This window comes from Aplidium turbinatum, chromosome 10 (genome assembly GCF_918807975.1).
Source record: "Aplidium turbinatum chromosome 10, kaAplTurb1.1, whole genome shotgun sequence".
NCBI classification, from domain to species: Eukaryota; Metazoa; Chordata; class Ascidiacea; order Aplousobranchia; family Polyclinidae; genus Aplidium; species Aplidium turbinatum.
This window is the reverse complement of record NC_137481.1, coordinates 1724607-1751680: the sequence shown is the minus strand read 5'-3', so window position 1 is coordinate 1751680 and position 27074 is coordinate 1724607. Positions and strand designations below refer to the sequence as shown.

At 37.9% G+C, this 27074-nt stretch overlaps 1 protein-coding gene across 1 annotated transcript; it reads left to right on the top strand.

The window, feature by feature from the left end:
• The first annotated feature begins 15453 nt into the window (after nucleotides 1-15453).
• Nucleotides 15454-26661, top strand: LOC145778344 (uncharacterized). Its single transcript, XM_082589811.1, has 8 exons — nucleotides 15454-15564; nucleotides 15706-15850; nucleotides 17364-17449; nucleotides 20758-20959; nucleotides 23672-23902; nucleotides 24306-24446; nucleotides 25905-26028; nucleotides 26470-26661. Exons 1-8 carry the CDS (start codon nucleotides 15474-15476, stop codon nucleotides 26659-26661), a joined length of 1212 nt encoding a protein of 403 aa, XP_082445937.1. The 5' UTR covers nucleotides 15454-15473.
• Nucleotides 26662-27074: the final 413 nt, after the last annotated feature.

Genomic DNA, 27074 nt, shown 5'->3' with positions numbered 1-27074 from the left:
AATAATCCCGTTATGACATCACCACAATAGGAAAGATGCAGTCGTTGACAATGGCATCATATTCTTTGTAATGTCACAGACGAACAAATGAGGTAAATCTGCTGCTAGCAAAGCACGTTTGTTAATTGGACAACGGAGATGAACTCGCAAAAATGTGCAAAGTTAGCTTTCTGTGTAATCGCTTTCCATAAAGCGTGGAGAGACTGTTCTCTCAACCGATCACACAGGATTAGATGGCAATCAAGTACATTGCAAAAAGTAAATAACTTAAAATTAATGTGCAAAAAAATGGGGTAAGCAATTTAACGTATTAAAGAACAACTACACGCCCAGTCAAGCCGGTGCAAGAAAACAGCCCGATCACGGATTCAAAGGATGCAATGTCGCATGTAATATTCATCATGCCATGCTGATTATAAAGTTGCACTAAAGAGGGTTCAACACCAGAAATCTTGATGTGACACGATACTTTGTTCCTTGGACTTCGTCATTGATTTGCTTTGAACATTGAACTTAAAATTTCGTTACGGTTAGTGTTTAACTGACTTATGAGGAACCACAAAACGACTCGGAATCGAACAGTAAACATTGGTTCATTGCAATGCTGCTGCACAGTGCTGTGGGTCTGAATCTTGAAGGCCGGTTTACACTTTGCAAGTTAACTCTCAAAACGTGTAAATTTTGTTTCATGTAAAATCACTTTCAATAACGTGTTTGACAGTTCCTTAACATGGGTCTGGTGTAACATGGGTCTGGTGTAATGGAAATTTATCGCTTCAAAATCTCTTTTGCATATTGTTACGATATAAACCAAACTAGAAACATAACTTGGCTTTAATCAACTTAAATTCGTGCTAAACAAACAAAACAAATATAAGGTTAACGAAATATATCTACGGTAGACATAGTTCTGCACAATTCTATTCTCCTCGTTCTGCCAGTACAACTGCAAGATGAATCAGTGGCAAGGCTAGAGTACAGAACTAGAAAGCGTACAATTACCTAGGGCACACATGATTATGTAAGCGTGTAAACAAGGTGAACTACAGGCAAGCAATCATTACATTCCTCCCCGCTGATTTATGAACATGTTTAGAATTTCGATACTTGTTGTCTCAAGAAAATAGATACATCAATGTTTCACATAAGCACCATATCGGTCAGGTTCTTTTCGTACCCGAGAGGATCTGCGAAGGGCAGGAACCTCAACATCGATCACGGCCGGTTTGTGCGAATGTTCAACAACCGGATTTTCAGGTGTAGACTTTGGAGATTCAAGTCCGGACTTTAGTGATTCAGGTGCAGGTTGTGAATTTAAATCCAGTAGTTCGGGTGAGGCGGTAACGTTGTTGTCTTCTGCTGGTTTTTCTTTTTGCGGACAAGGAGCAAGGTCTGTAGTCGATACAGTTGATTCTCGGCCATTTGGATATCGAACATGTGCAAAGCTAGGGTTCGCATCGAGCAATTCAACTTCATCTACTAATGGCTCGTCCTTGTTCCTGACAAACCGACGAAGCAGGACAGATCCTGGTTGGAGCAACCAACCAGGTAAACTCTTCCCGAGCATTGAACGTCGTTCAAACCTAAGAAAACGTTCGTGCGGAGTAGCATTTGTGCTGGTGCATAATAATGATCGCGCTGCATGTAGAGCGTCAGGTAGGACTTCTTCCCACCTCTCCTGCGGAAGATGACGATCATGTAACATTAACTGTACGGTTTGCCAAATAGTTTGATTCGTTCTTTCTACTTGTGAATTACCAGTGGGATGATATGGTGTGCTCCTACTGGTAGCCACACCTTTACTTGTAAGGTAGGTTTTTACATCATTGGACATAAAGGCCGAACCTCTATCACTATGTACGTATCCAGGAACGCCAAATAGTACAAAAAGTTCTGATAAACACTTTAACACTGTTGATGAGGATTGGTCTTTGCATGCGAAAGCAAATGGATAACGAGAGTACTCGTCAATAACCATTAAAATGTATGGTTTGACACCTTTTACTGGACCCTTGAAATCGATACTTATTCTTTCCCAGGGACTGGTGGCACGTATTAAATGTTGGTTTTTATCCAAGCTGTGATAGCGAGGCTTCACTTCACAACACGAACGACAGCTTTTGCAAACATTTTTCACATCATCTAGAGAAAACGGCAAGTTTTTTGAACGAGTGAATTGCCAAAGACGAGTAACTCCCGGGTGCCCAAGTTGGCGATGAATGTCTTTTAGATTGGGTTGTTGAGAGTAGCTAGCGATCACTTTGGAGCGAGATAGAGTGTCAGGAGCAACGTTATCGACTCCTGGCCGATGCTCTACACCGTAGTCGAAGCAACCCAATTCTGCTCTCCAAAGTTGAATTTTGGCATTTTTGACTTTACCTTTGCTAGTTGGGTCAAGCATAAATGAAAGAGCTCGTTGATCAGTAATTAATTTAAACTTTTTACCATGAAGATAGTGACACCAACGTCTAACTGCTTCGATTATAGCTAAAGCCTCTTTTTCTACAACAGGGTACGCTCTTTCGCATTTTGAAAGTGTTTTTGAGAAAAGGCTACCGGTCTCCCCCCTTGGTTTAAAGTTGCAGCTATTGTATGTTCAGATGCATCACAATCAACCTGAAAGGGCAAGTCATTACGAATAAACGATAGACAAGTATTCATAAGTCCTTGTCTTAATGATTCAAAAGCTTGTGACGCCAGTTGAGACTTATATGTCTACCGTAGATATATTTCGTTAACCTTATATTTGTTTTGTTTCTTTAGCACGAATTTAAGTTGATTAAATTGTTACGATATAAACCAAACTAGAAACATAACTTGGCTTTAATCAACTTAAATTCGTGCTAAACAAACAAAACAAATATAAGGTTAACGAAATATATCTACGGTAGACATAGTTCTGCACAATTCTATTCTCCTCGTTCTGCCAGTACAACTAATAATAATAATGTTATGGTTTTATTTATTGTCGCTCTACAACAGCTAAGGTCTTTTAGCGACAGGGCTCATTTTTAATTTGTATCAGGTTTACGATGTTATCACATTATTACCCGATTCATTCTCACTGCGCTATGCAGGATAGAACACAATCGGTACCGTTTTTCAAGTCTTCGGTTTGACCCGACCTGGAATCGATCTCAGATCTACCAGCACCAGAGCCGAAGGCGAAACCACTCGGCCACTAAGCTGGTTGCCAGTACAACTGCAAGATGAATCAGTGGCAAGGCTAGAGTACAGAACTAGAAAGCGTACAATTACCTAGGGCACACATGATTATGTAAGCGAGTAAACAAGGTGAACTACAGGCAAGCAATCATTACACATATTATTACTTTCCGTTTTCAGATGCCACATTTTTTCTAATTTTAAATTGGGAGCAAACTTGGTAAATTGAATCTTTGATCATTTCACTGGTATGCGCAAGTTTATTGCAAATATACGAATGTGGCAAGATTCGAACCTGGCACCCCAGGCGCGTAATCAACCAATGAGTTAACTTTCTTTTGGATGAAGAAGAGATTCGAACCGGGTCACGTTTGAAAGTTTTAAATAAAAAAATAATTTTTAAAAATGTTTTTTTAACATTTTGTACTTTATTCGGCGCCACAACTTTAGTTTTAACTTACATCATATTTCCAATTTTTGTTTTGGCCGTTTGGTTTTTTCTTGAGAAATTTTCTTTGTTTTTCCTCAGCTCATTTTCTTTGTTGTCATTTATCTCAGATCAAGTCATTTGAATATTGGCTTTGTATGCAAATCGTCTTCCTACAAGACTCAATAGTCAATATGACACAACACTAACGTATTGTTGGATCAACAATTGATATCACTATTCAAGAGAGACTAACCTAGAAAGACTCATTGAGAAAATATTTTCTTGAGTCATTTCTCAGCTCGAAATACAAACAAGAATTTAATGAGCGGATTATTATATTTTGATCAGTTGAACAAAATAACAAAACTGATTGACTCAAAATCTTTATCAGTGTTACAATTAGCCCCGGTACCGAATGAGCAAGCTGTCTATGCAAGCAGTGCTGTCATAAACAAGCAGTGTCTACGTGTCAGTCCACATGACCAGTACTTGGGTGGGATTTGCTTCAAATTTTGGAAACTGGATGTGGATCGGTGACGTAGTCAATGACAATTAGGGGGCAAAAGCAGTTGTTGGGGGGGAAACATCATTCATTATGAATCACAATGGTATGTAAAACGTTGTAATGGCATTAAAACTTATTTTTTGGAGGACAAGATAAAGTTTTGGGTAGGGGTTTTTTTCCCCCAGGTTCCATCCCCGTTGCTACACCCCTGATGTAGATTGGAAACACGCAAATCTTTTTATTTAAAGTTTCATGTCACTTCAAGTTATGGTTGTTCGAAATATGTTTTGGGGTTTCAATCAAAGCAAAGACTTTTATGTTGAAACAACGTTGAAGTGCACTTTTGAAAACTTAAATAATTGGCAAAATTATTTCTGGCATGATTTCTTTTCTTTTCTTTATTTTCATTAAATTCCTGTTTTGTCATCATCATCATCATCCGTTCAGTCGTTTACGACTCTCGGTCACTCTATACGTCATCTTTCTCCACATCTCTCGATCTCACGCAGCCTCCTTCAATTCATGCACTCCCATACCACTGTCATTTACAATCGTGTCAAGCCATCTTGTTTTTGGGCGCCCCCTTCTTCTTCCTCCGCTCACCAAACCAAGCATGATGTCTTTTTCCATTGATTTGCTTCTCATTATGTGGCCAAAATATGAAAGTTTCTGCCTGACGATTCTAGCTTCTAGGGATATGTCCGGTTTAATTTGTTCAAGAATTTTCTCATTTGTTATTTTGGCTGTCCAAGGAACACGCAGTAACCTTCTCCAACACCACAATTCAAATGCGTCAATCTTTCTTCTGTCTGTTTTGTTCATTGTCCATGTTTCGCATCCGTAAGTTGCAATTGGGAATATTATAGTTTTGATCAGCTTCTTTTTTGTTTCTAATTTTATATCCTTGCTCTGCCAAATGCTATTCATTCCAACAAATGCATTTCTTCCCAGCGCTATTCTTCTTCTTATCTCTGGTGAGTTATTAGAATCCCAGCTTATTTTTGAGCCTAAAAATATGAATTCATTCACTGTTTCAATTTCTTGATTTTCGATCTTGATGTTTATGTTATCTGCTTTACCAGTTGTTATAATTTTTGTTTTTTTGATGTTGAGTTTCAATCCAGCCCTTTCACTTTCCTTTTTCACTTTGATGATTAAGTCTTCAAGATCTTGTGCGTTCTCGGCCAAAAGGGTAGTGTCATCTGCATATCTCAAGTTGTTTATAATTCTGCCACCGATTTTCACTCCTATATTGGAATTATTCAACCCTGCTCTCCTCATGACCATTTCTGTGTACATATTAAATAGAGAAGGAGATAAAATGCACCCTTGGCGTGTTCCTTTTTCAATTTTAAACCAAGCTGTATTTCCGTATGCTGTTCGAACTGTAGCTTCTTGATTTTCATACAATGACCTTATGAGTTCCAGCAGGTGCATTGGCGTTCCCATGTCTCTCAGACTACTCCAAAGAATGTTATGTTGGATAACATCAAAAGCTTTCGAATAATTAGTAAAGCGTAGAGTGGTAATTTCACTGCAAGTCTTTTCAGCAATTAGGGGTCCAAAAGGCTTTGCCCTATATTCATGTCATTAGTACTTGAGTTCATTTGACCTTCTCTTTGCTCTTCTCCAGTAGCTTGATTGGTACCATCCAGCCTGGAGGTTCCACTTTCTGGTACCATTTCGTCTCCACTTTTTCGTTTTGTCATCATAGAGGTATTTTGGCAAAAGTTCTGGAGTAGGTTGCCAGGTCTTTCCCCAGGCCAGAGCCGTTTAGCCAACGTATATAGCATACGTTGTTGCCACCTTTCCACCACGTTGAGGAGAACGGTTGGACTTAGGAAGAGGTTTTGTCTCTTTAGGTCCTGTTTGAGGTCCTTGAGGTCCTGTTTTGTAAAACCAAATAAAAGCGTGACATAGAATTTTGTGTCGAGATTGTATATAACGTCTCAACAGACTGCAGATGGGTTCAGCCGTTGAGAAGAACAGATCGTTGCAATAAATGGAATATAATGATTGCACGTATGCTGGTAGTTAGGCCCGTCAACCTACGAAAAACTGTTCGATTTATGCATGAAACCCATCATTCAATCTTTTATCAAAAAGAAGTTAACGCTTTTCAGGGACTTTTCGATTGTTTATTATTAACACAGAAGCTGATGTCAACACAGTCCAGCTAAAGCCCGGGTGTGAAATTCACAACATGTTTGTGTTCCTCACAATCTTAGGTCTTTCTAACAAAGTTTCATATCGCTTTATAGATCAATGTTACTGGGATTATGACGGCATAATCATGGTATGCTTTTACAATACTCGCGCTAACTGACGCAAATAAAAGAATTGAGAATCGCCTTTTGACAAAACAGATTTCAAAATTTTGAGGGGGTTTCTGCATGCCAGGGTGTGATTTTATTAATAACCAATCAGGGGCAAAACAACAGGCTTGGAGTGATTATTATCTTGGCCTGTACTTGGAAACGTCAATTTTACGCATCAACTCTGCAAGAAAACATCTTGGTCTGTAATTGACATCACACAAGTTCTTGGAAGCTATTCCCCGTAGGTCATTCGGATAACAAACGTTTCTTTGTTGATGTTTTATCGCCGCAGTGGACAACAAGGCTCGCCATAACAAGGCAGGTAAATCTAACGTTGGTGGAGCTACTTTGATAGGTCAATGCTACCTTACAGGAAAATGACACAAAGGCAAAACACAATGTTGTTTTTCTACTGTATGTTTACATCAGATGACAGCGTTGCTTAGAAGCTCAGAGCAGCAAGAAAGCTTTGTATCAGAAATGTTTGTTTTGCTGTAATAGAATTTTTTTTATAAAGTTTGATATGATGTCATTGGCATGTGTCTTGCTCATAGCCAACCAATCAGAATCTCGCAAATTGAAGCATAGTACTGTTTGCAAGACTATGACGTGCGGTAAGGAAATTAGAAATTGTTGATGAATTAAAATGCTGTACGAAAAAAAAAGATGCTTTGTAAGAGAATAAGAGCAACAAGTCATTTTACTAAAGATTTCCACCGTGACTGATAATTCGACTGAGTTTGTTTTTTAACTCAATAAGTTATGTCGATCTTTGACATATCTTGACTTAGGCTACCAGCTCAGTGGCCGAGTGGTTGCCGCCTTCGGCTCCAGTGCTGGTAAATCGGAGTTCGATTCCAGGTCAAGTCATACCGAAGACTTTAAAAGCGGTACCGATTGTGTTCTTTCTTGAATAAAACACTGAGGGTAAGCGAAGTAGTAGTGTGATGACATCGCAAACCTGATATGAAATGAGCCCTGTTGCTGGCCCTGTCGCTAAAATACCTTAGCAGTTGTAGAGCGAAAATAACAAAACCATAACATTATTGTTGTTATATCTTGGCGTTTGCGTGTTGTCGCTTCTACCTTTTTGCAGACCTCTCCCATCTTGAAATGCGTCGTATTTGCAATGATGGTCAGAAACAAACTGAACTGAATTGAACCGGAGAATCCAAATAATGAAACCTGTTTACTGCAAGTCTGCTATGCAGGTTGATGTACGTTGTAGCCCCCCCTCCAGTGTTTCACATTCTTTAACCGCCTTGAAGCCTTTTTCAATCGAAGGTGGGATCCATTATGACGTAACAATGGTGAGCGCGTCAGGCAGGAAAGCTGTATCTCTAAAAAGCTTTTTGGTGCAAAATCCACAAACCAAAGTTACCGATTTTGACTATCATGCTGCTAAATAGAAATGTACAGTTGATCAGACCAGAAATTGTAGAGCGACAATAAATAAAATATGTTTTTATTATCGCCATCCCAATAGCACGTTCTCTATGTTAAGTAGTTTAGTAGGGGTAGTGATTTAATGTCTGTCTATTTTCAAAGTTTAAAGGATTATCGTAATTTACTATTTTTTTGCACTGCACTATTGTTTATGCTATGGCGCATTATCGTGACTAATTCTTCACAAAAGCGATGAAAACATGAAAATATTAGTCAGAAGTGGCTCGTTGTCTTAGCCAAGAGGTTTGGATGAGCAGGATGAAACGCTATGCGTTAAAATAGATTGTTTGATGCAACTAATGTTTTTGTTTAGTTTTGTCACAGTGAACACAAACAAACATGTTGCTACGTGACTATTCGACTTGCGCAAGTTTTATGATGTTACAAAATAAATAAACAGCTTTGTTGATACTAAATTACGCAAACCTGATCTGCTCAATAATGTTAATCATGTTTTGCCTGCTTGCAGCCGCAAAAATGTAGATGCTTGCTGAACCAGGGTCGGTGTCTCTCAATCTTCATCCATTATTCGTCGTTTTACTGTAAGGGACCACAAATAGTAGACCGTTTGTTTAGTTCAAAGAGTTTTTTAATTTTTTTAAATTGCTTCTTTTCAAAAAAAAACATCAAATACACAAATCAAAAAAAATCAAATAACTTATTGTTACTGATGTTTGAGAAGGTGCTGAGTTTGAATCCCAGCCTGAGCGTAATTTGAATCTTTGAAGTTGGGATCGACATATTGAAACCAATAAGCAATCAGGGTTTAAGGTGAAATTAAACTTAAAATTTGTGTCGTCACAATCGTGTGAATCCTTTGTGTCTTCGTCAATGTGTGGTTGCCTGGAGGGAAGGGCAACGGAGTCACTCCTGCTCGGATTAATGTATGTCAATGAAGTGTCTTGCCAAGATTAGTCACGTGCACTCAACAAGTATCGAACTGACTTTCCTTCGGTCAGTTTTTTCTCAATCGGCTTAAAATTATCGGTTTCATAAAGTGCGCCACCAGGTGACAGGGTAAATTTTTTTTTCAAATTCACTTCATTCCTAACGCGGTGATTGTGAGTTCACAATGCAGTGCCACGTGTGATCTGCTCGTTCCTGTTTTATGTGTCGGTATCGTCGTCATGTTGGCTATCTCTAAAATTTCTGAATCATTTCTATAAAAGTTTAGTCTTGATGGATTACTCACTTTCAAGAGGCCAACGCCGCGACTCTAAAAAGCGTCTGTAACAATGAGAAACTTCCGAGCATGCTGTCAAAACCACGACTTAGTAAACGTTCAGTAAGTGCTTAGTAGGCAAAAACTTGCCCAAGTTCAGGTAGGTTTGTTAAGTTTAATGCGTTTGGCGGTTGCAAAGCAAACCAATTCATAACAAAAATCCGCCGATGCTAGACCGGTCTTTGAGGTGGCAGTAATTTATTTTCAATTTCAAGCTTAGTAAGAAATAACTGAACTGCTGCAAAGGAAGCCAGCTCAAAGCAGAAAGGAACTACAAAAGGACATGAAGAACATAAAAAGGAATGGTATAAAGTATGAAAGAATGTAATCAGCTTATATAAAGGAACGTTTCTTATGTTTTATCTGTTTCCTTTTTTTGATAGCTTTCTAGTTTTCAATTCTCATCTAGGCATCAGACGTAGGTCCTTGTATCTCATACAATCTTCTAGTTGACTATCAGTTCAGCTGTAATGTGCATTCGTTGCCATCATGCTGGCTTGATTGGATATCAGCATGTATTGTAAAACTCTTTTTCTTCTCGTCACTGTGGCAGTAGATTAATTTATCGCTGAGGGAGTGAGGTAGTAACCAACACAAGATGCCTTTGTACTTGCAATAATGCTGACTCAGCAGCAATGACGTCACTTTGATGAACAAAAATGACGAATTGTGACGATGATTGCTTTTGTTTCACTCCTAAGTGTCTATCTCACATAATTCCACCAATCAGAAAAGTGTAGTGTTGAGTTAGCAGTACTTCAATCCTTTCAATATCGCGAAAGCGGATGAATATTTCCAGGTTTCCAACGTCTTGTCTCTAAAAATTTGTCACTTTAAAGTTACAATCGAATTAGTGAAGACTTGTGGAGAAGTTGCCCATTCTTTTGCAACAATGGCTGAGCGATTGCGCCAATGTGGCTTGATAGGTGATCAGTTGAAACGTAAAACACAAACAAGTAACTTTATTTATGGTGTTTTTTGAAGGTCAGAATAATGTACACCTACATGTCATTGTGTATTGTTGAAATATCCCCCTTAAAGATACTTGTTGGACCCGCCCCTGCGGCATAACCACAATCAACTGCATAGCCGAGTATAATACAATCATCCATCGCACTCTTACATAGAACTGATGTTAAGTGATGGTGGAACAACGTGAAAAGATAAAATTTTGTTTGCTGTGATAAGAATAGAACTGGCTAATGTTGTTTAGATGCTTCGCTTTTTATGCAAGGCTATAGTAATCTCACATAGTCTTGTCCAGCAGAGGTTAAAGCAAGTTTAGATGACGGAAGTTATTATTTTAAGTACCTGTCTCGTAGTTTATTAATTTCTACAACGGTCCATCATTTAATGGAGGGATTAAATTTTTTGGTAGTTTTCTCATAAGATTTTATCTAATTGTTTAAAAAATTTTGAAAAACGCCTTTAAAAGGTATTTGATTAAATTTTGACAAATTATTAAAATATATATTAATATTTTAATGAGATGCGCTAACGTGGACAACAATTAGTATCGCGTTTTCATCGATTTGCAAACACGATAGCGTGACAGAGAAGAGATTGGAGCGAGAACCATCTTGCTGGGACAACTGTACCACCCTAATCCCCTCACGATTATTTTTAAATTTATGTAAAGCGACTTAACCATAAAGATCAATTCATCGAAGCATTGAATCATAAACTGCCTTAAGATTTCTAATTGTGAAGACTTTTTGATTATACGATTTTATTTGAGAATTCTAGAAGCACGGTTTTGATTTCACTGCGTTTCACAACTACTGTCGTAGTTGTGAAATAAATGATTATCATTGTTGTTGTTGTTAGGATGTAGACAGTATAGTCCTCAACGTGCGTTGCTCAAGCGCATACCCCGAGAGTCGAACCAGCGCGGCTTGATCTTGAAGCTTTTTCGTTTGAAGCCTTGATCAGAAGTCACGCGCTAACCAACTGAGATATCGGGCTGTTGTTGTTGTTGCGGTAGAAACTGGTGCTTTTGTTGAATTCAGTGGATGAAGCTAACCGAGGCGTGTGAGAGTAGATTAGGCACCATTTCGATTTTCACACTTCACACAGGTTGATGTTGGAATGCCACCAGTTCGTATCATGACTGTAGAGCTGTTACTGAAAACTTGTGAAGATAAACTTTGCAAGCGTTTTAAAAATCAGATTTACTTCACTTCAAATGTCGTTTTGGCTCAAATTGCCGGTATGGTTTCGTCAAGAAGGTGATCTTTGGATCTTTTGCGATCTCTTACTGGTGAGAATGTTACACCACTCCCTTCTTCTTCTTCTCGCCTATGAGGCAGAAATTCAGGCAACATCTCCCCACTGCTGCAACCGGTGCATTTCTCCAGTGTTATGGTCTATGAGGTCCACATGCCCTGTAGGGGACACGTTGGTTCGACACCGCTTGACAGTACGCGATAGTGTCGCGGCAAGATAATCAAAATTGGGAGCAGATAGCTCGATGGCTTTACTGTCTATCATTGCTTCTAGTTGTACATTGTGTTGCATGTGTAATCCACTATGTGAACAAGTGTGTTGTAACAATTGGCGCAGCATTAAACAATTGCCGTTGGTGCCTTATGACGGTACTCAAGATGTCTCGTCTGCAACTGATGTAATTTTGTCATCAGTACGTCATCAAGTTGTTGTTGCTCAACAAAGATAAAGATGACGATCTTCTGTTGGAGACAAGAGAGCATCGCTCGTTGTACTTAATTAGCTTTGTAGCTGTTAGTTGTGAGGGCAGGAGGCAAGATGGAGGTGTTTTAAAAGCTTAAATTTGAAAAGTACGACTCTGCTTTCAAGAGCGTGATTTACAGAAAAACGTGAGTTGCGTTTCCAGTTAGCAGAAGGTTTTTTTTAACGTCTCAAACGAAATGTGTTACTGATTGGGTTATTATACATGGGAATAGAAATGCGCTGTCTTGCTTTTGAAGGTCACTTAAAGGATTTAATCGAGTGCAGATAATTGTAACTCAGCTTTGTCTTCCAGGAACGAAGAAACGAGTAGGAAAATGAGTAGTTTGAACACCTTAAAGTTGAACTTTTAGAGGTAATTTGTGTCATCTGCGGTTTCTTAATCTTGCAGTGATAACCTTTGATTGTGCCGTGTCAACGAGTATTTTCGGAAATTTGGTTTTACGTAGTCAAGATGATTCCAGAAAATTGACTTTGAAGTTTAAATGTTTGCGGATGTATAGTAAAAGTTTTTTTAACTACATTTCTGTACTGAGTCTTTTTTGAATGCGATTTGATACTTTGGTAAATGTAATTGTAAAAGTATTGCATTAAAACAAGAATTTTTCAATTTAATTTTTCTATTTGAATAAGCTGAAGATACTATTTCTATAACGAAATCGATTCTTAACTTAATAAATTACGCTAAGAGGTTAGATTGTTGTGCAAATGCCAGCATTTGATGTATGCAAAATAGCAGTACCATCCATGAATATTCATAGAAATCAACATTTTGATCTTGTTCAGAAAATCCAGTGGTTGATTCAGCTTTTTTTTGATCTCCAAAAAAATTTCTAAATGTAAACAATGAAATTGATATTTCTTTCTAGGGAATGTTCCGCGCGCTAGTGTGATATTTTTTGCATTGTTTGTCTGGAAACGCGAAGACATTATCTTCGGAGACGTTAATGATGTCATAAAGAAATTTTAGCTGAATTTTTGACTCTCTACGAAATTTTGAACATTGTGTTATGACATTCCTTCAACTTCTCTTGTTTGACTTCTGGCTGCATGTTCAAAGATGGCTCAATGCTAAAAAAAACTTTTCATTGGTTGAATCTGATTTTGAATATTCACTAAAAAGGAAAAAGTTTCAGTGAAGGAAAGGTAGAAAGTATGTAATAAAAGTGTGGCAAAGATTCAGAGTCCTTGCTTATAAACCTGCCACAAGAAGCTATATCTATTAGAAGCACCGGTAGTCGGTTGGTGTTGATGGAATAATCAGTGAGTGTTCTGAATGTGCAAGGTCTCAGGAACCTATCAAAAATCTTTGCAAATAAAAACAATTGAACTTGTCTGGAGACTCTACCTGGAGCAGCCATGTTGCTTTCCAAGTATTCCAAGTGGAATCCTTTATTGATAGACATCTAGGGTGCTGGCCGAAATTTTAAATTAGGGGTGTTTGATTGCAAAGTTTTTAATTCGGCAAGTTCATTGTATTAGCGTTTTGGTTATTTTGCAAATTTGCGATGAATGAATCCAAAGTTTGGCTGTAAACACATGGACGAAAAGTGATGCGAACAATGCATTGAATGAAAATGTTTCCCCATTGATTTCGTTTTTGAAGTTAATTTTTGGTAAACGAATATTTTTTTGTTTGGGTTGATGAGTTATTGTGTTACTGATACTGGGTTAATGATTTATTAACTTGAATGTTAATTAGATTAATTAAATGTAACTGAAATGTGTTAATTAGTTATTGACAAGATCTTAAATAATTGTTTAATTATTTGATGGTATAAATTAATTTTCAGACTGAAATTTCAATCCTGGAGTTCATCAATTCGATTTGAAACTCTTTAACAATTTTGACAACTCAAATTTTTGTAGGCATGCTGGTTGAGGTGTTATTGTACATAGGTTGTTTTATCCACCAGATACCGCTTAATGAAAAGCGGGTTTTGTACAGTGCGCTGCAAAAGGAATTATTGATTAACAAAAAGCAACGCCTCTCATCATTAGCAAATCAACAATGCGATCTCTCACACAAAAGGTGCGATTTTATGAACATCACCTTGACGACTGCCGCGCGTGCAAAGCATCGTAAAACAATGAGTTTTTATAAAAGTTTAGACTATGCTTTGTCTTGCTAATGACAAATCAATTATGATTCACAATGAAAAGTTCAGGCGGTTTTGCGTCATAATTAGCAGCTGTGCAAAGAATAAACTCGTTAAAACTGATTCCTCAAGTTGACATAGGAAGTAGGTTGTCAAAAGTATTTATGCTGAGACGGCGGCCATATTGCATCCAACGGCCATATTGCATGCAACATAGACTGCAACATGCTTTGCATAAACAGAACATGAAAACCAACAAGACAACAGTAAACAACAACAACAATCAGTAATCATGTTTTATTTGGTGCCCATTGCGATAACTTACAGTACACTGCGGTCATAGATGCGATACAACAGACGACAGACAGCAGTGAAGCGACATACAACCTTCGAGTCAGCTGCTCCAATTATTTTGCTCTGGAGCGGTGTCGAACCCACGTCCTTTCGAACGTCGCGTAAACGTTCTCACCACTCGGCTACGCAGCCGACAAGCATTTATTTTGTTCCGTATTTTAAGTGACAAACTTGCAGAAGCAAATGAAGACCTGAGTCGTAGAATTTCTTAAGTAACATTTTGTGGAAATTGAGATCATCAAAGACCATTCATTCATTCATTCATTCATTCATTCATTCAATGCCTGTTCCCGCGCAAAGTTTCATTTAAAAAGCGGCTTAATTTCGCTATAACACACGTTGGTGCTTGCATGGAAATAAAAAATTATACAGCGTTGAAAGAACTTTTAACCTCCTTTGTCTCAAAAGTCATATTTTGGTCTTAATTAATTTTTCGAATATTCCTTCGAACGAATTGAGCAACATGTTCTTTGAGGGTGCTGAAGGTTATCCAAGGTAGAAAAGCAGATGTTTGTTTATGCATGCTGCGATTTAAATTCCTTTCTGAGAAATGTTTATATCCATAGCAAAGGAATTTTGGAAGTGTTTTGAAGCTCTTTTTAAAAAACTTTATAACATTTTAAAGTTTTTGTCCAGTGTGATTATGACACAAGAATGCATAAGAAGCTTTAATCCTATCTGGGATTCCACACCAGCAAGCAACTGATTATGCGAAATCTTCTAAACAATCACTAACTTATTGTCCATGTTGATTCCAATCGAAAGGTCAGGTCCTGCTTTGTTCTTGTGTTTGTCGGTGACTACGTCTACACTTACGACTATGACGCTACAATACACCGATTCAACAAAACTACGAGAAATAGGCAGAGAAATAAATTATAAAAAATATTGGGGGCCATTCACAATTTTTCAATTCATTAGGAAAAAAATGTTAATGTATTTATAAAATTATACAACTTTATGCCACTGGCATACACATTGTTTTGTTTGAAACAATCCAAATTACTGATCAGTATTATCACCGGATGAAGGGCAGATTTTACCGTTAAATTTCATAGATATATTTATCAGGTTAAATCAAGCAGGCTTTATTTAATTTAATACGTTTCTTAGAGTGCAGTTTTCAACCAAATATACTGTATTCTTGAAATGTAGGCATACTGTATAAAAATGTGAAAAAATATACTGTAAATGCAAATTGTTATTTCAGATACTGTAATAATCGAAAATGTGGCAATTATTCAGTTTTCTTTCGCTTTTAGTTTTTGTGTGTTTGACGCATCAAGGAATATCTCAAGGAAGTTCATTGTCTTCAGCAGGTAAGTTTAAATTTGTTTAACCCTTCTTTAATATTTCCATGTTTGCCAAATCTTTTTTGGAATAATACTCAGAGAAACTTAACTATTCAGTTGATTATTTCATCACAAAGCACAATGCTTACGACATAAACGCATCTACAGGAGATTGTGTCAACGGATCGACGTCAGATTACCAAGGATTACGTCACTACACTATGTCCGGGTTACTATGCCAACGATGGAATGAAACAACCCCCCACAGATCCAAATACACCCCCAGTGATGGGGGGGAGCATAACTATTGCAGGTGGGTGAAATTTTACACACTGTGTGACGCAACAGTTGATCGCTTTGCTGCGTATACCGCTTCAATTATGAAGCCGTGTGTGTGTTTTTATTTGAATAAGAATGACGAAGTTACATGGACTGTCAAAGATTTGATGAATTACTCCATCCACTAGGCGCCACTGAAAGGAAAGCAGTCGTTGAAGTACGCTGCTAAAGTGCGCATTCCGCGAGTCGAACCAGCGTCACTTGATATTGTTGATTCTTTGCAATCTAGCATTTGGAAAGAAATTTAGATAACTTAACTGTTGCATTGCTGACATTTAATTCAATTTTGGTAAAGAGGTCACTTTTTTCAACCACAGACATATACAACCAAGCAACCACACGGCATTTAACATAATCCATTAAAATTAAAGTTACTTGATAAGGGCTAACGTGTGTATGGCCGAAAACGTTTGTAGCTTATAGTTTATGTTTAATTTTAATGGATTATGTTAAATGCCGTGTGGTTGCTTGGTTGTATTTGTCTGTGACATTTAATTGACGTTTAATTGTTGCAATGTTTAACTTCAACTAAAAAATATGGATTGATTTATTGAAACTTTATCCTCGGACTGGGAAAGCTTCTTTGAGAGATTAATCCTTGTGGTTTCGCATACTTGTAGAGGCTTTGAATCACTGACGCAGGCCTGGTCACCGAGATTGACAGGGTGAAGTTTCCGATTGTTGAAATGCTGTTGCCGGGAAATTTTTCCATCCATTAGGTGCCGTTGAATGGAGAGCAGTCCTTGGAATGCGCACACCCCGAGAGTCAAACCAGCGCCGTATGATCTTGAAGCTTCTTCGTTAACGAAGTCTCGCGCTAAGCTAACAATATGGCGTTTCCTATCCAGGGCGTCTTTGGAATCAAATGCAGCGCATAAAGAACATTTTGAAAAATTAGGAGTAATCAAACGTATTTTTTCAAACTTCGTTAGTTGTGGTTTTATTGAACCACATCATATCCAAGTTCATATCTTGTTAATCCGATGAGTTTAACGAAACTGTTTGGAATCGTGACGTGCTTCCTGGATTTCAAAGTGAAATGAACAAGATCTCTTTTCAGAGCTGACAAGTCATGTGTTACATCCGCATCTTACAACCAAACACACCCATCAAGCCTTCCTAATGCGTGACCGGTCGTTTCTAAATTTTCTTTCAAGTTGCTGACCATCACAACAGCTACACCTTTACAAGTGTGTTCACAACTACACAAAACATGACATAACAATTTCTTCCACACACCCAACAGGGAACGTTGCTCTTGGGAAGGCAAAATAATTATTACACTGGATTATGCCTCGTTATCATCATCATTATCATTATTATTTCCTGCAAGTGTTAGCCCACTGAAGCAAAACCTTTCCCCTTTTATTGCTTATATAACAGTAATTAAGTGCTCATCAGGTTTGACCTTCACTATTTTTCCAATCACCATTGGTAAGCAAAGTTAAAGTGGTGTGATAAAAATTGATTTTAATACAATTTCTCAGGAATCCAAACGGGAATGTCTTCGGCACGTGGTGCTATACAACGAATCCGAATGTTACTTTGGAGTTATGCAGGATTCCTAAGTGCAGTAAGATATTTAAATTTTGTTTTGATGCAAAATACTTTTCATAAATTACCAGTTACTTTTATTATATATAAATTACCAAATACCTCTTAACAAAGTATGACGTAGTATAGGAGCCAATGCAAAACACTAAAAAATTCTTGAAATATTTGTAATAAATGTCATTCCAAATAAATTAAATTGATTTAATGCGATTGAAATTGTTGTTGCTGAATTTAATTGATTTGAAAATAAAAATAAAGTGAGTATGGAATTCTGTTTCAATTACTCTTTTGAAACAATTACTCATTCTTGACCGGAACGAATGAAATTGTTGAAATAAAATGTCGATTAGACGTCAAACAAAACCACAACTAGAAAGAGAAATTTTCTGTGATCTTGCAGTAAAAAACAATCAAAAAATCAAGCAATAACATTTTTTTTCAAATGCTTGACAAAGGCTAAATGTATAGCCGAAAACGTTCGCCATTTTCGTTTCATTTACCTAGGTCCTAGGTAAACGCCACGTTGTTATTTGGTTTAGTTCGCTTGTGGTTTAAAAAAGTAACCTCTCTATCAAGCTGATATAAAATAAAAACTTTACGTGACGTTGTCATAGTAACAGCATTCTTCTGTTCGACCACACCTTGAAAAACAACCTTGTTTGGTCCAAGAGCGGAAAGTTTCTCATGTTCGTTTTTTCAAAATGACATAGCGCTTTTTTACGACGTAACAATGAAAACAAATGGCGAATTAAATTAAAAACAAGTAGATTTATTTAACAAGCTACGTACGCGCAACATAATCGAACGATAAGCTTGTTTGTAAGCAAAACCAACAAACATTTAAAAGTCGCGTTGTACGCGGTCGCTGTGTGAGATAATAAACGTGACAACGAGGCAGGTTACTTTTCTATCAGGCGCGTCATCGCTCGTTTCAAACTTTTTGGTGCCTCAGGAGCAGTTAGCTCGCCTATGGCGCTATTTTGGTGAGACACTAACCGTTGGAATATATAATTGTTTACTTTGATTGTACTTTTATTCTTTGTGTTATTTTCTGCGTCATATTATGATGAAACAAGTAATAAACAATAGCATGACTAATACCCCCTTCCAACGTGTTGTTAACCACTTTGTTGAGGCCAAACCCGCCGACGTTTTGCGACAGATGTCGCTGATAAGACCGAGACCCTTTAAAGCGCAAAGGTCTTTCATGAACTACGTTGTTTTCCACATGAAGAAAGTAGGCTAAGTAACAAAAACAAGTGTGTGGACATTGTTTTTGTACTAATTCGCAGAGACCTACTCAGACATCAAAGTGCTGTCTGGGATTTTGCTGTTTGGTAGTAGGCCATTTATTGTCGTATCTTACGAGTGGTTGAGGGCTACAATTGGGCGAACAAGAATGCAAAGAAGCAAATTTCCACTTTCAACTGTCACAAACACATCCACCCGCTCTGGAATGGTGTTGAATTGCTGCTAGTCACGTAATTAAAAAGAAAACTTCAAATATTTGAAACTAAAAGTTGAAAGTAGAGCTACTGAATGCAGCCAAGCATTTATGAAACGTCATTCAACGTGTGATATGATGTCATTAAAGCGTTGTTGCATTAACATTAAAAACCCATTTTTTAGGAAGGCAAAAAATGTTTGTAGGGCAATTGCTCCCCCAAGCCTTCCACAGCTACGTCCCTAAGAAGGCAGTAAAAAGAGATAATTAAAGAGATAAAAATTGAAGATGGATTGGTTGGTTTTGATTGGTTGGTTTTGAATCTTTATCCTCGGACTGACAAAGCCTTGATTGGTTATTTCCTGGTAGTTTCGCATAGAAACGACTGCAGTCCTTCTTAGAAACAAATCAAACCGTTGAATCAACAACTTAACAACTGATCCTATAATTTATTATCCAAAATGTTGGTCACTAAACCGCTTAGATTCCATGATAATGACATCACCAGACGTCACTTGTTATTTTGCTCACGTTTTGTTTGCTAGAACTGCAAATACCAAATGTTAATCCTGCTTCTTTATTTAGCCTGATCTGACCAACAATTTGTCTTGAAAATTAGTAACCAGGCAACGATGATAACGCAACACAACAAAAATTAAGTGAACGTTTTGCCGTCGGCAGTGTGGCCCAGCGGGTTAAGGTTAGAGTGGTAGTTATTTCGATGACGTGAGTTCGATTCTAACCTTTGCTAAACCTTTTTTCTCCTTCTGTAATAGCCAAACAACGTTCAAAGCAAGGATTAACTCTCTGGCTGAGTGCTAGAAGGGTCGCAATGACGGTAGCTACTTCCACGTCACTGACAACGTAGCTTCTGATTAGTGTGCACAATTTATTCATGTTAAAGTGGCCACCACCTAGTTACCACAGCAATGTGCAGAATAAAGCAGAAGCAAAATTAAATACAAGCAAATAAATAAAACATTCGACCCTATTGGGTCCGCCCCGATAGCTCAGTCGGCTAGCGCGTGACGTCTAGAACCAAAAGGCTTCAAGATCAAGCCGCGCGGGTTCGACTTTCGGGGTGTGCGCTTGGGCAACGCACGTTAAGGACTGCTCTCCATTCAGCGGCACCTAATGGATGGAAAAATTCCCCGGCAACAAGACTTCAACAATTGGAAGTTTTACTCTGTCAATCTCGGTGACCGGGCCTGCGCCAGTGATTCAAATCCTCTACACTACAACCTACAAGCATGCGAAATTGCCAGGATTAAGCTCTGCAAGAAGCTTTCCCAGTCCGAGGATAAAGATTCAATCAATCAACAACAATATGTTTTAAGATCTGATACTGACAAAATTTCATCTACAAACTGGAAAATTATAAGTCATGTTGGAGATGATTGGAAAGGGGTTTATCAGTTTTGTCAGGGGTTTTTCAATCTAAATAGCTATTCAAATAATGTTCATTTTTTAATCTTGTTGAGTTTTTACTTTAAGTTATCAAGATAGTTTATTGCAGGGACATAGCCACAGAGAGACTTATGGGAGCGATCGGCCCACTAAAATTTTATCTTGATCCCTTCAAAAAAAGATATTTTTTCGTGCTATTAAAACGTTTTAATACCATGGTCTAATCCAGGCTTACACCCGGTGATTGAAGGTTTAGATTAAGTGGACGGAAAGACAAGGAAGCCAATCTTCGTAACCACCTTCAGGCATGCCTTTAAGTGTCCTGGTAACCATGGTAACTCATGTTAAATGACGTTTGCCCTCCCAATAGTTTCCTTTTTTAATCTACAAATTTTTCTTTCTACCTACGTCACTATCGCAGCACCGCCAGCCATGTTGTCCATTCACCGACAACTAGATCCGTTGTTGCTTTCCAGAACCAGTGGATTCCAAGTTTCTCATCATGGCAAGCTCAAGAGCAGGCGTCACATACTTCAGTCGGTTGCCTGTTGATCCAATATTCCCAAAACCGACGCTTTTGGAGCCAGATGACAATTTTTACACTATTCCCTGGTATAACGCAATTGCTGCTCTCGCCGCGGATACGAAGAATTCGAAGCTGATTTTCTCCGATTATTCGTAAGTTTTGACGTTTTATTGTTTGTTTAGTTGTTTGTAAGAGGAATAGGCCTTCAATGTTCTGAGGAATATAAATTGTATTGTTTTGCATTGTTTCCTCATAATAAACGGTCACATATCCACTTAGTGAAACCTAATAAATATCGCTCCTTGATAACAATTCTCTACTTTTAATTATTTTCGCATCAAGCGTAATTTTTAATGAAATTCCACGATGAGATCCAGGTTAAAGGATACACATTTTTTAAGTTTTAAGCACAGGAAGAATTTAATGAATAAGTTTAAGCATCGGTCAACGCTTACTGTGATGAAGTTCACGTGCATGTTATGCATAAGATAAATAATAACAGGCTTGAAATCTCAATAAATCGCTTTGAGAAAGCGCTTGCATTCTCACCATGATACGCAGTATTTTACTGGATAAAATTTTATGCTCAACAAAAAAATGTTAAACCTTATTGGCAGCGTTTAATATTTCATTTATCTTGCGGTTGCCAATGTGCGATATGCACTGTAAATAGCCAAAAACGTTCGACTGATTAAACTATTTGTAAATTATATTCTTATAATGCTCAACCCTGTTGTGCCTTTTCTGTTTGTGGTACAAACAATCGAATTCTTTCCAGAAACCACCACAAAGTCAACAATAAATAATTATTATTGAAAACTTACTACAAAAAAGTGCTCAATGCCAAGCACTGCGACTGCGCAAGTCACTATCAACCTAAAAACCTTAAAGGGCGGGGAAACCCAAATTAACTTTGCGAGTTTTTTGTTTCAGCGTGATGTCATTGTGTACAACATGCGTTTTAGCAATAAAAAAATCCAAATTTTGTTGCCCTTTGTCTCGCTAAGGCCGCTTTTGTTTGATACCCGTTTGCGAGGTCTCGTTACGCATCAAGCTGTGATGCTGTTCGCTGTGACGTCACAAGGTACATATAGTTGTGACCAAAATTTTAAGACCAGACTTGATTTATGACCATTTTTGCATTACTTCAAAATACTGCATCAGATATAAGATGATGCATAAAGATGATGCAACTGAAACAATATCTGATGCATTATTTTGAAGTAATGCAAAAATGGTCATAAATCAAGTCTGGTCCTAAAATTTTGGCCACAACTATATGTACCTTGTGACGTCACAGCGAACAGCGTCACAGCGAACAGCGTCACAGCTTGATGCGCGCGAGACCTCGCAAACGGGTATCAAACAAAAGCGGCCTTAGCGAGACAAAGGGCAACAAAATTTGGATTTTTTATTGCTAAAACGCATGTTGTACACAATGACATCACGCTGAAACAAAAAACTCGCAAAAAGTTAATTTGGGTTTCCCCGCCCTTTAACAAACTCTTTCACCCTTACTGGAATCATCAGGAGGTTCTTACTCAAATAGAATCCATTTGAAAATTATTATTATTATTTAAATAAAAACCTTATAATGAATTCAATAAGGGTGAAACAGCCTGCTGGGTAGTGGCAACATTTGATGCATCGCAAGTTCATAAACTTTTTATCATGTTTTTTTGTTTAAATATTTTGTGTAACAATTAATAACCACTGACGTAACAATGACGATAGCAACCGCAAACGTTCCGCTCTGCATTTAAAGATGAAGTAATCATTGTGACGTAACAATCTACCTCTTGTTCTCAAGGATATGTTTTCCTCGCAGTCGCTCCTATGTGTGAGCTAGGACCAGGAATCTATGTTGTTCCAGTCATGAAACTCGATTGACCTTTGAAACTAGCATATGGAATCATTTGAACTCATCTGGAATCATATGGAATCTGGAATCATATGGAATCATATGAACTCATCTGGATGAGGAAAGACAGCCACTTGATATGCTACAATCTATTGCTACAAAGAACCTGAAAAACTACAATCTTTTCATGAATGAGACTAAAACTGAATTCACCCACATATTTCTTGCAGACACAAATGAAACTGATACTGATAGCCTACCGATTCGAGGAAACGAAAAATGGCGTACACACAAACTTTTGGGATCATTATTGTGCAGCACTGCCGATGTCAAATCCCGCTGCAATTTAGGCAATGTCGCTTTCAGATCACACTGGAAACTATGGAGCAAGAGATCGAGAATCCCATTACAGTTGCGACTAAGATTGTACAACGCGTACTGCATCCCAATTATGATCTACAACTGTAATAGCTGGTCTGTTACCAAAGCAAGTCTTGAAAGATTGGATGCCTGTCATCGAAGACATTTACGTGTCATAACTGGTCATACTTGGCCAAACAGTCTTATCTCGAACAAAAATCTCTACAAAATATGCAACAGTGAACCATTGTCTTGCAAGATCTCCACCATGAGATGGAACATGTTTGGACACATTCTGAGACTTCACCAGGACTCACCTCCTCAGAAAGCCCTTGAATTTGCAATAATTGGCAGCAAAAAGTACCAAGGCCGAACCGGACGTCACCGTACCAATTTATTACAACTGCTGAGATCTGACATCAGAAAAGCTGGCCTGGGATCCTTGCTCAGCACACCACATCTCCATCGATTGCAAAACATCGCAAAGGACAAAACAGAATGGAGATCCTATCAACCTTGTTGAAAGACTGATCGAAGCCAGCGGATGCCAAACGATTTGGCTACACTGGCGGCGGAGACAGTTACAATAATAATAATATGGAATCATTCGCAATTGTTTGAAAACAATGTTCATTTATTTCAGGCAAAAATGTCTTTCCACCTACGACATGAAAACTGGGCATCTGACATATCATTGGACAGGCATGATGAAGGATATCTACGAGTTTGCCTACGACTGGGTGGCGCAGAATCTTTATTGGACTGACGGCGCTACCGGGTATCTGGTAGTCGCTGACATGAAGTTTCGATATTACACGAATCTCGATAAACCGCTGGGAAACGCCTATAGCGTTGCTGTCCACATAAAACGAAGGTAGGTTATGTGTCATGTACATTGATGGGTCCATTGCTTTGTAGAATCTCTTTCTTCGAATAGAAAAAAGCTCTTTCTTCAGCTTGATCCTGGCAGTTTCGCATACTTGTAGAGGCTTTGAATCACTGACGCAGGCCCGTCACCGAGATTGACAGAGTGAAGTTTTCCTTATTTCGTTTAATTAATAGCGTGAATTTGTATTTTGTATAATTTTTTTTGCAATTTACCAAGATGCTGAACCGCAGTTGAATGATTCTATAGGTGTTCATCGTCGCCTAATTATTGTTTGCCACCAGCATCATCCATTTACATCGTTCAGTCTTTTTCAGTAGTTGCTTTAAAGCTCAGTGTTTGCGGCCAGTTATTTGTACCAAACTTTGAGCATAAACTGTTTGTTTTACAGAGAACTTTACTTTGGCCTAATAAGAGGAAGGGGTGGGAAGATTGTTTGCACTGACCTTGCCGGTAAGAATCCAAGATATTTGCATACCGATATTTATACCAGAAGATTCCCTAATATTGTTATCGACTACGCTGATGACAGGTGAGATTTAGAGGGAGAGTTGACTCAATAATATCTGCCGCTCACTGATCTATAATGAACCATCTTAAACCAACTTTTCATTTCTCAAACGATCTTTTAGTTTAAGTGCAGCAGCAATGCAATCAATAGATAAATTTAGAAAAATAAAGGGGGTCTATAGTTTTAAGAAGATTTTTATTAAATCTTTCCTTGAAAAGTTTGAAAGATGGACAACAAAATGTCGGAATGCAATCAACAAAAGTCTATCGCTTTTTCAATTATAGAAATGTATGTTGATCATATCGTTGTCCTTTTATAATAAGTGGTGTGTCGATTTTGGTTAATGGCAAAGCCACGTTGGTTTGGTCTTTGGTGAAACCAATTTACCGCAAGAGACCGACAAACAACTCTGTTAAAATGTGTAACAATCGTCTGCCTGAAAACAGTGAACATAATTTGTCACAAGTATTAATCCTCGTGCGGTGTAAGTTGTTGTTGTGTAGTGCAGTTTATGGACAATCAAGATTGTCGACGTGTTGTTATGAGGTCATAAAAAGCTTTACAACGTTTAGACTAAGCCTCTGAGATTAAGTTTATCAAACCAGAATCTGAAGACCGAGCAAAAATTTTTGGCATTCCGCGTCCTAACTTGACCATGTGTAGGCAGAGAACTTGTATGTGGAGTCACCTTGTTATTATGACGCCATAAAGTCGTGTCGATGCTGGTTGACACATTACTCTGATGTTGTTGAAAAAGATAATAAGATTTTCTTAAATGCAAATCACTTCATCACTACACTAGAAGCTAAGGAAAAATTTTTATGAAAACATCGTGTGATAAAAACATGTTTTGATATTGAATCTATGTTTGATAACATCCTGCAAAATACAGAATGTTTTAAATACTTTTATGCGCATTTTCTCCTTGTTGGTTTTAAGTGTAAAAATACGGCGTCTGTTAACAACTTAAAGCAAATTATCAGAAAAATACATGACAGATTGTGTGACAATATACCTTGATGCAGACTGATAAAGCTACGTAGCCAGACACTAAAAACTAGAACAATAGGAAACATTTTTGGGAGGAAAATCTTTTTGATGGCCAAAAATGACTAAAAAGCTATAATAGTGTTGCAACATTATTTTTTTGGAACATAGGAATTTTTGAAGAGAGAATTATAGAAATTACGTTCTCGGGCTGAAGGTTAAAGCTTTTCACTTAAACCACTTTTGTCAACATTACTTTTCAAATTTTCACAATAAATGCCATTAACACTACAAAAGTGCGCAATGTTAAGAAAAAAAGCCAAGGAGAACAAAATACATCAAATTTAGTTAGGCCTACTAGCCTATATTCTAATAACCTCTACAGCCTCTTTCACTCTTACTGGTAATCATCAGAAGGTCCTTATTCAAATAGAATCTAATTTGCAGTATATTTTCTTTTTGTTCACCATCGCTCGGCTTTGTTACTCACAGAATATATTGGATCGACAACCAATTCGCTATCAACTATATAAAGAGCTGTAAATTAGACGGGACAGGCTACCGAACTGTGGCAGCAGACATTTCCACCATGTTCAGAAGCTTGGCAATTCACCAGGTGGGTTACTACTTCTGCAAGTATGCGGAGCTGCCAGGATTAAGACTCCGCCCAGTTTATTTCTATTTTTAACCATAACAGCAAAAACAATACATGCCAAACATACAGAGGTGTAGAAAAAGATAGATGCTTTCTCAGTCTGAAGATAGAAATTCTTGCAATAAACAAATTACAGTACACGTATATGTGCGTGCAGGGCCGTTAAGCGAATAATCTGAGCCCGGTATCAATGAAATCCTGAGGCCCAAATAAAGACACTTCTAAGAAAAACGCACTGTATCCAAAAAATACGCTGTGGATTCTTTCCGGGCTCTTTGGATAATATTTCGAGCCCTAAAATTATCCCAAGCTTACATCCAAAAGTACCTTTGGACCTTCCTGTCAACGCTACTGGGGAAAGGGGGGGTGCCTAGTTAAGTGTCTAAAAAATTTTAATTTTAGGAAGCAGTTTACGCCTCGGATATTGATAATAATGGAAAACCAGGCGAAAACCATGGAAAATTGTGGCTTTTTTCCAAAGATGGGAGACAGAGGGAATCTTACGATCTGCACGTTGCCCCAAGAGGACTTCTTGTGTATGGGGAAGATCAAGACGTCCACACAGACGAGCGTGAGTTTCAAGATGTACTGTAACTATATGGGGTCATTGAGAGCAGAAATGCGAAGTCAATTTAGTTTTGCTAAACTTTAACTTCAAGACAAAATGTTTGTCAGTCTGAGTTCGTCAATGTTCCATTAATTCAGTTTGCAAATGAAAAGAAGAACCAGACAATAGTAACAAAAGCAGTGCATTGATGAGATTATCGTTTTAGCTTTCATCCACAATTGAAAACTGTTTTACTTGACTGTTTTTTCGCACATTTTTCATTTTTTCCATACATTTGGAAAAAAGAAGTTGTCCCAGCATGCTTACCTAAGCGACGAAAGGCCACCCTTTGTTTCGAAACGCTTTGGCCAAGCAGCTGCTTCAAGCGTAATATACGTCATCATGAGGAACTGGCCTTGTAATGGCTTCGTGGTGCCATATCTGTACTGCTCTTTTGAGC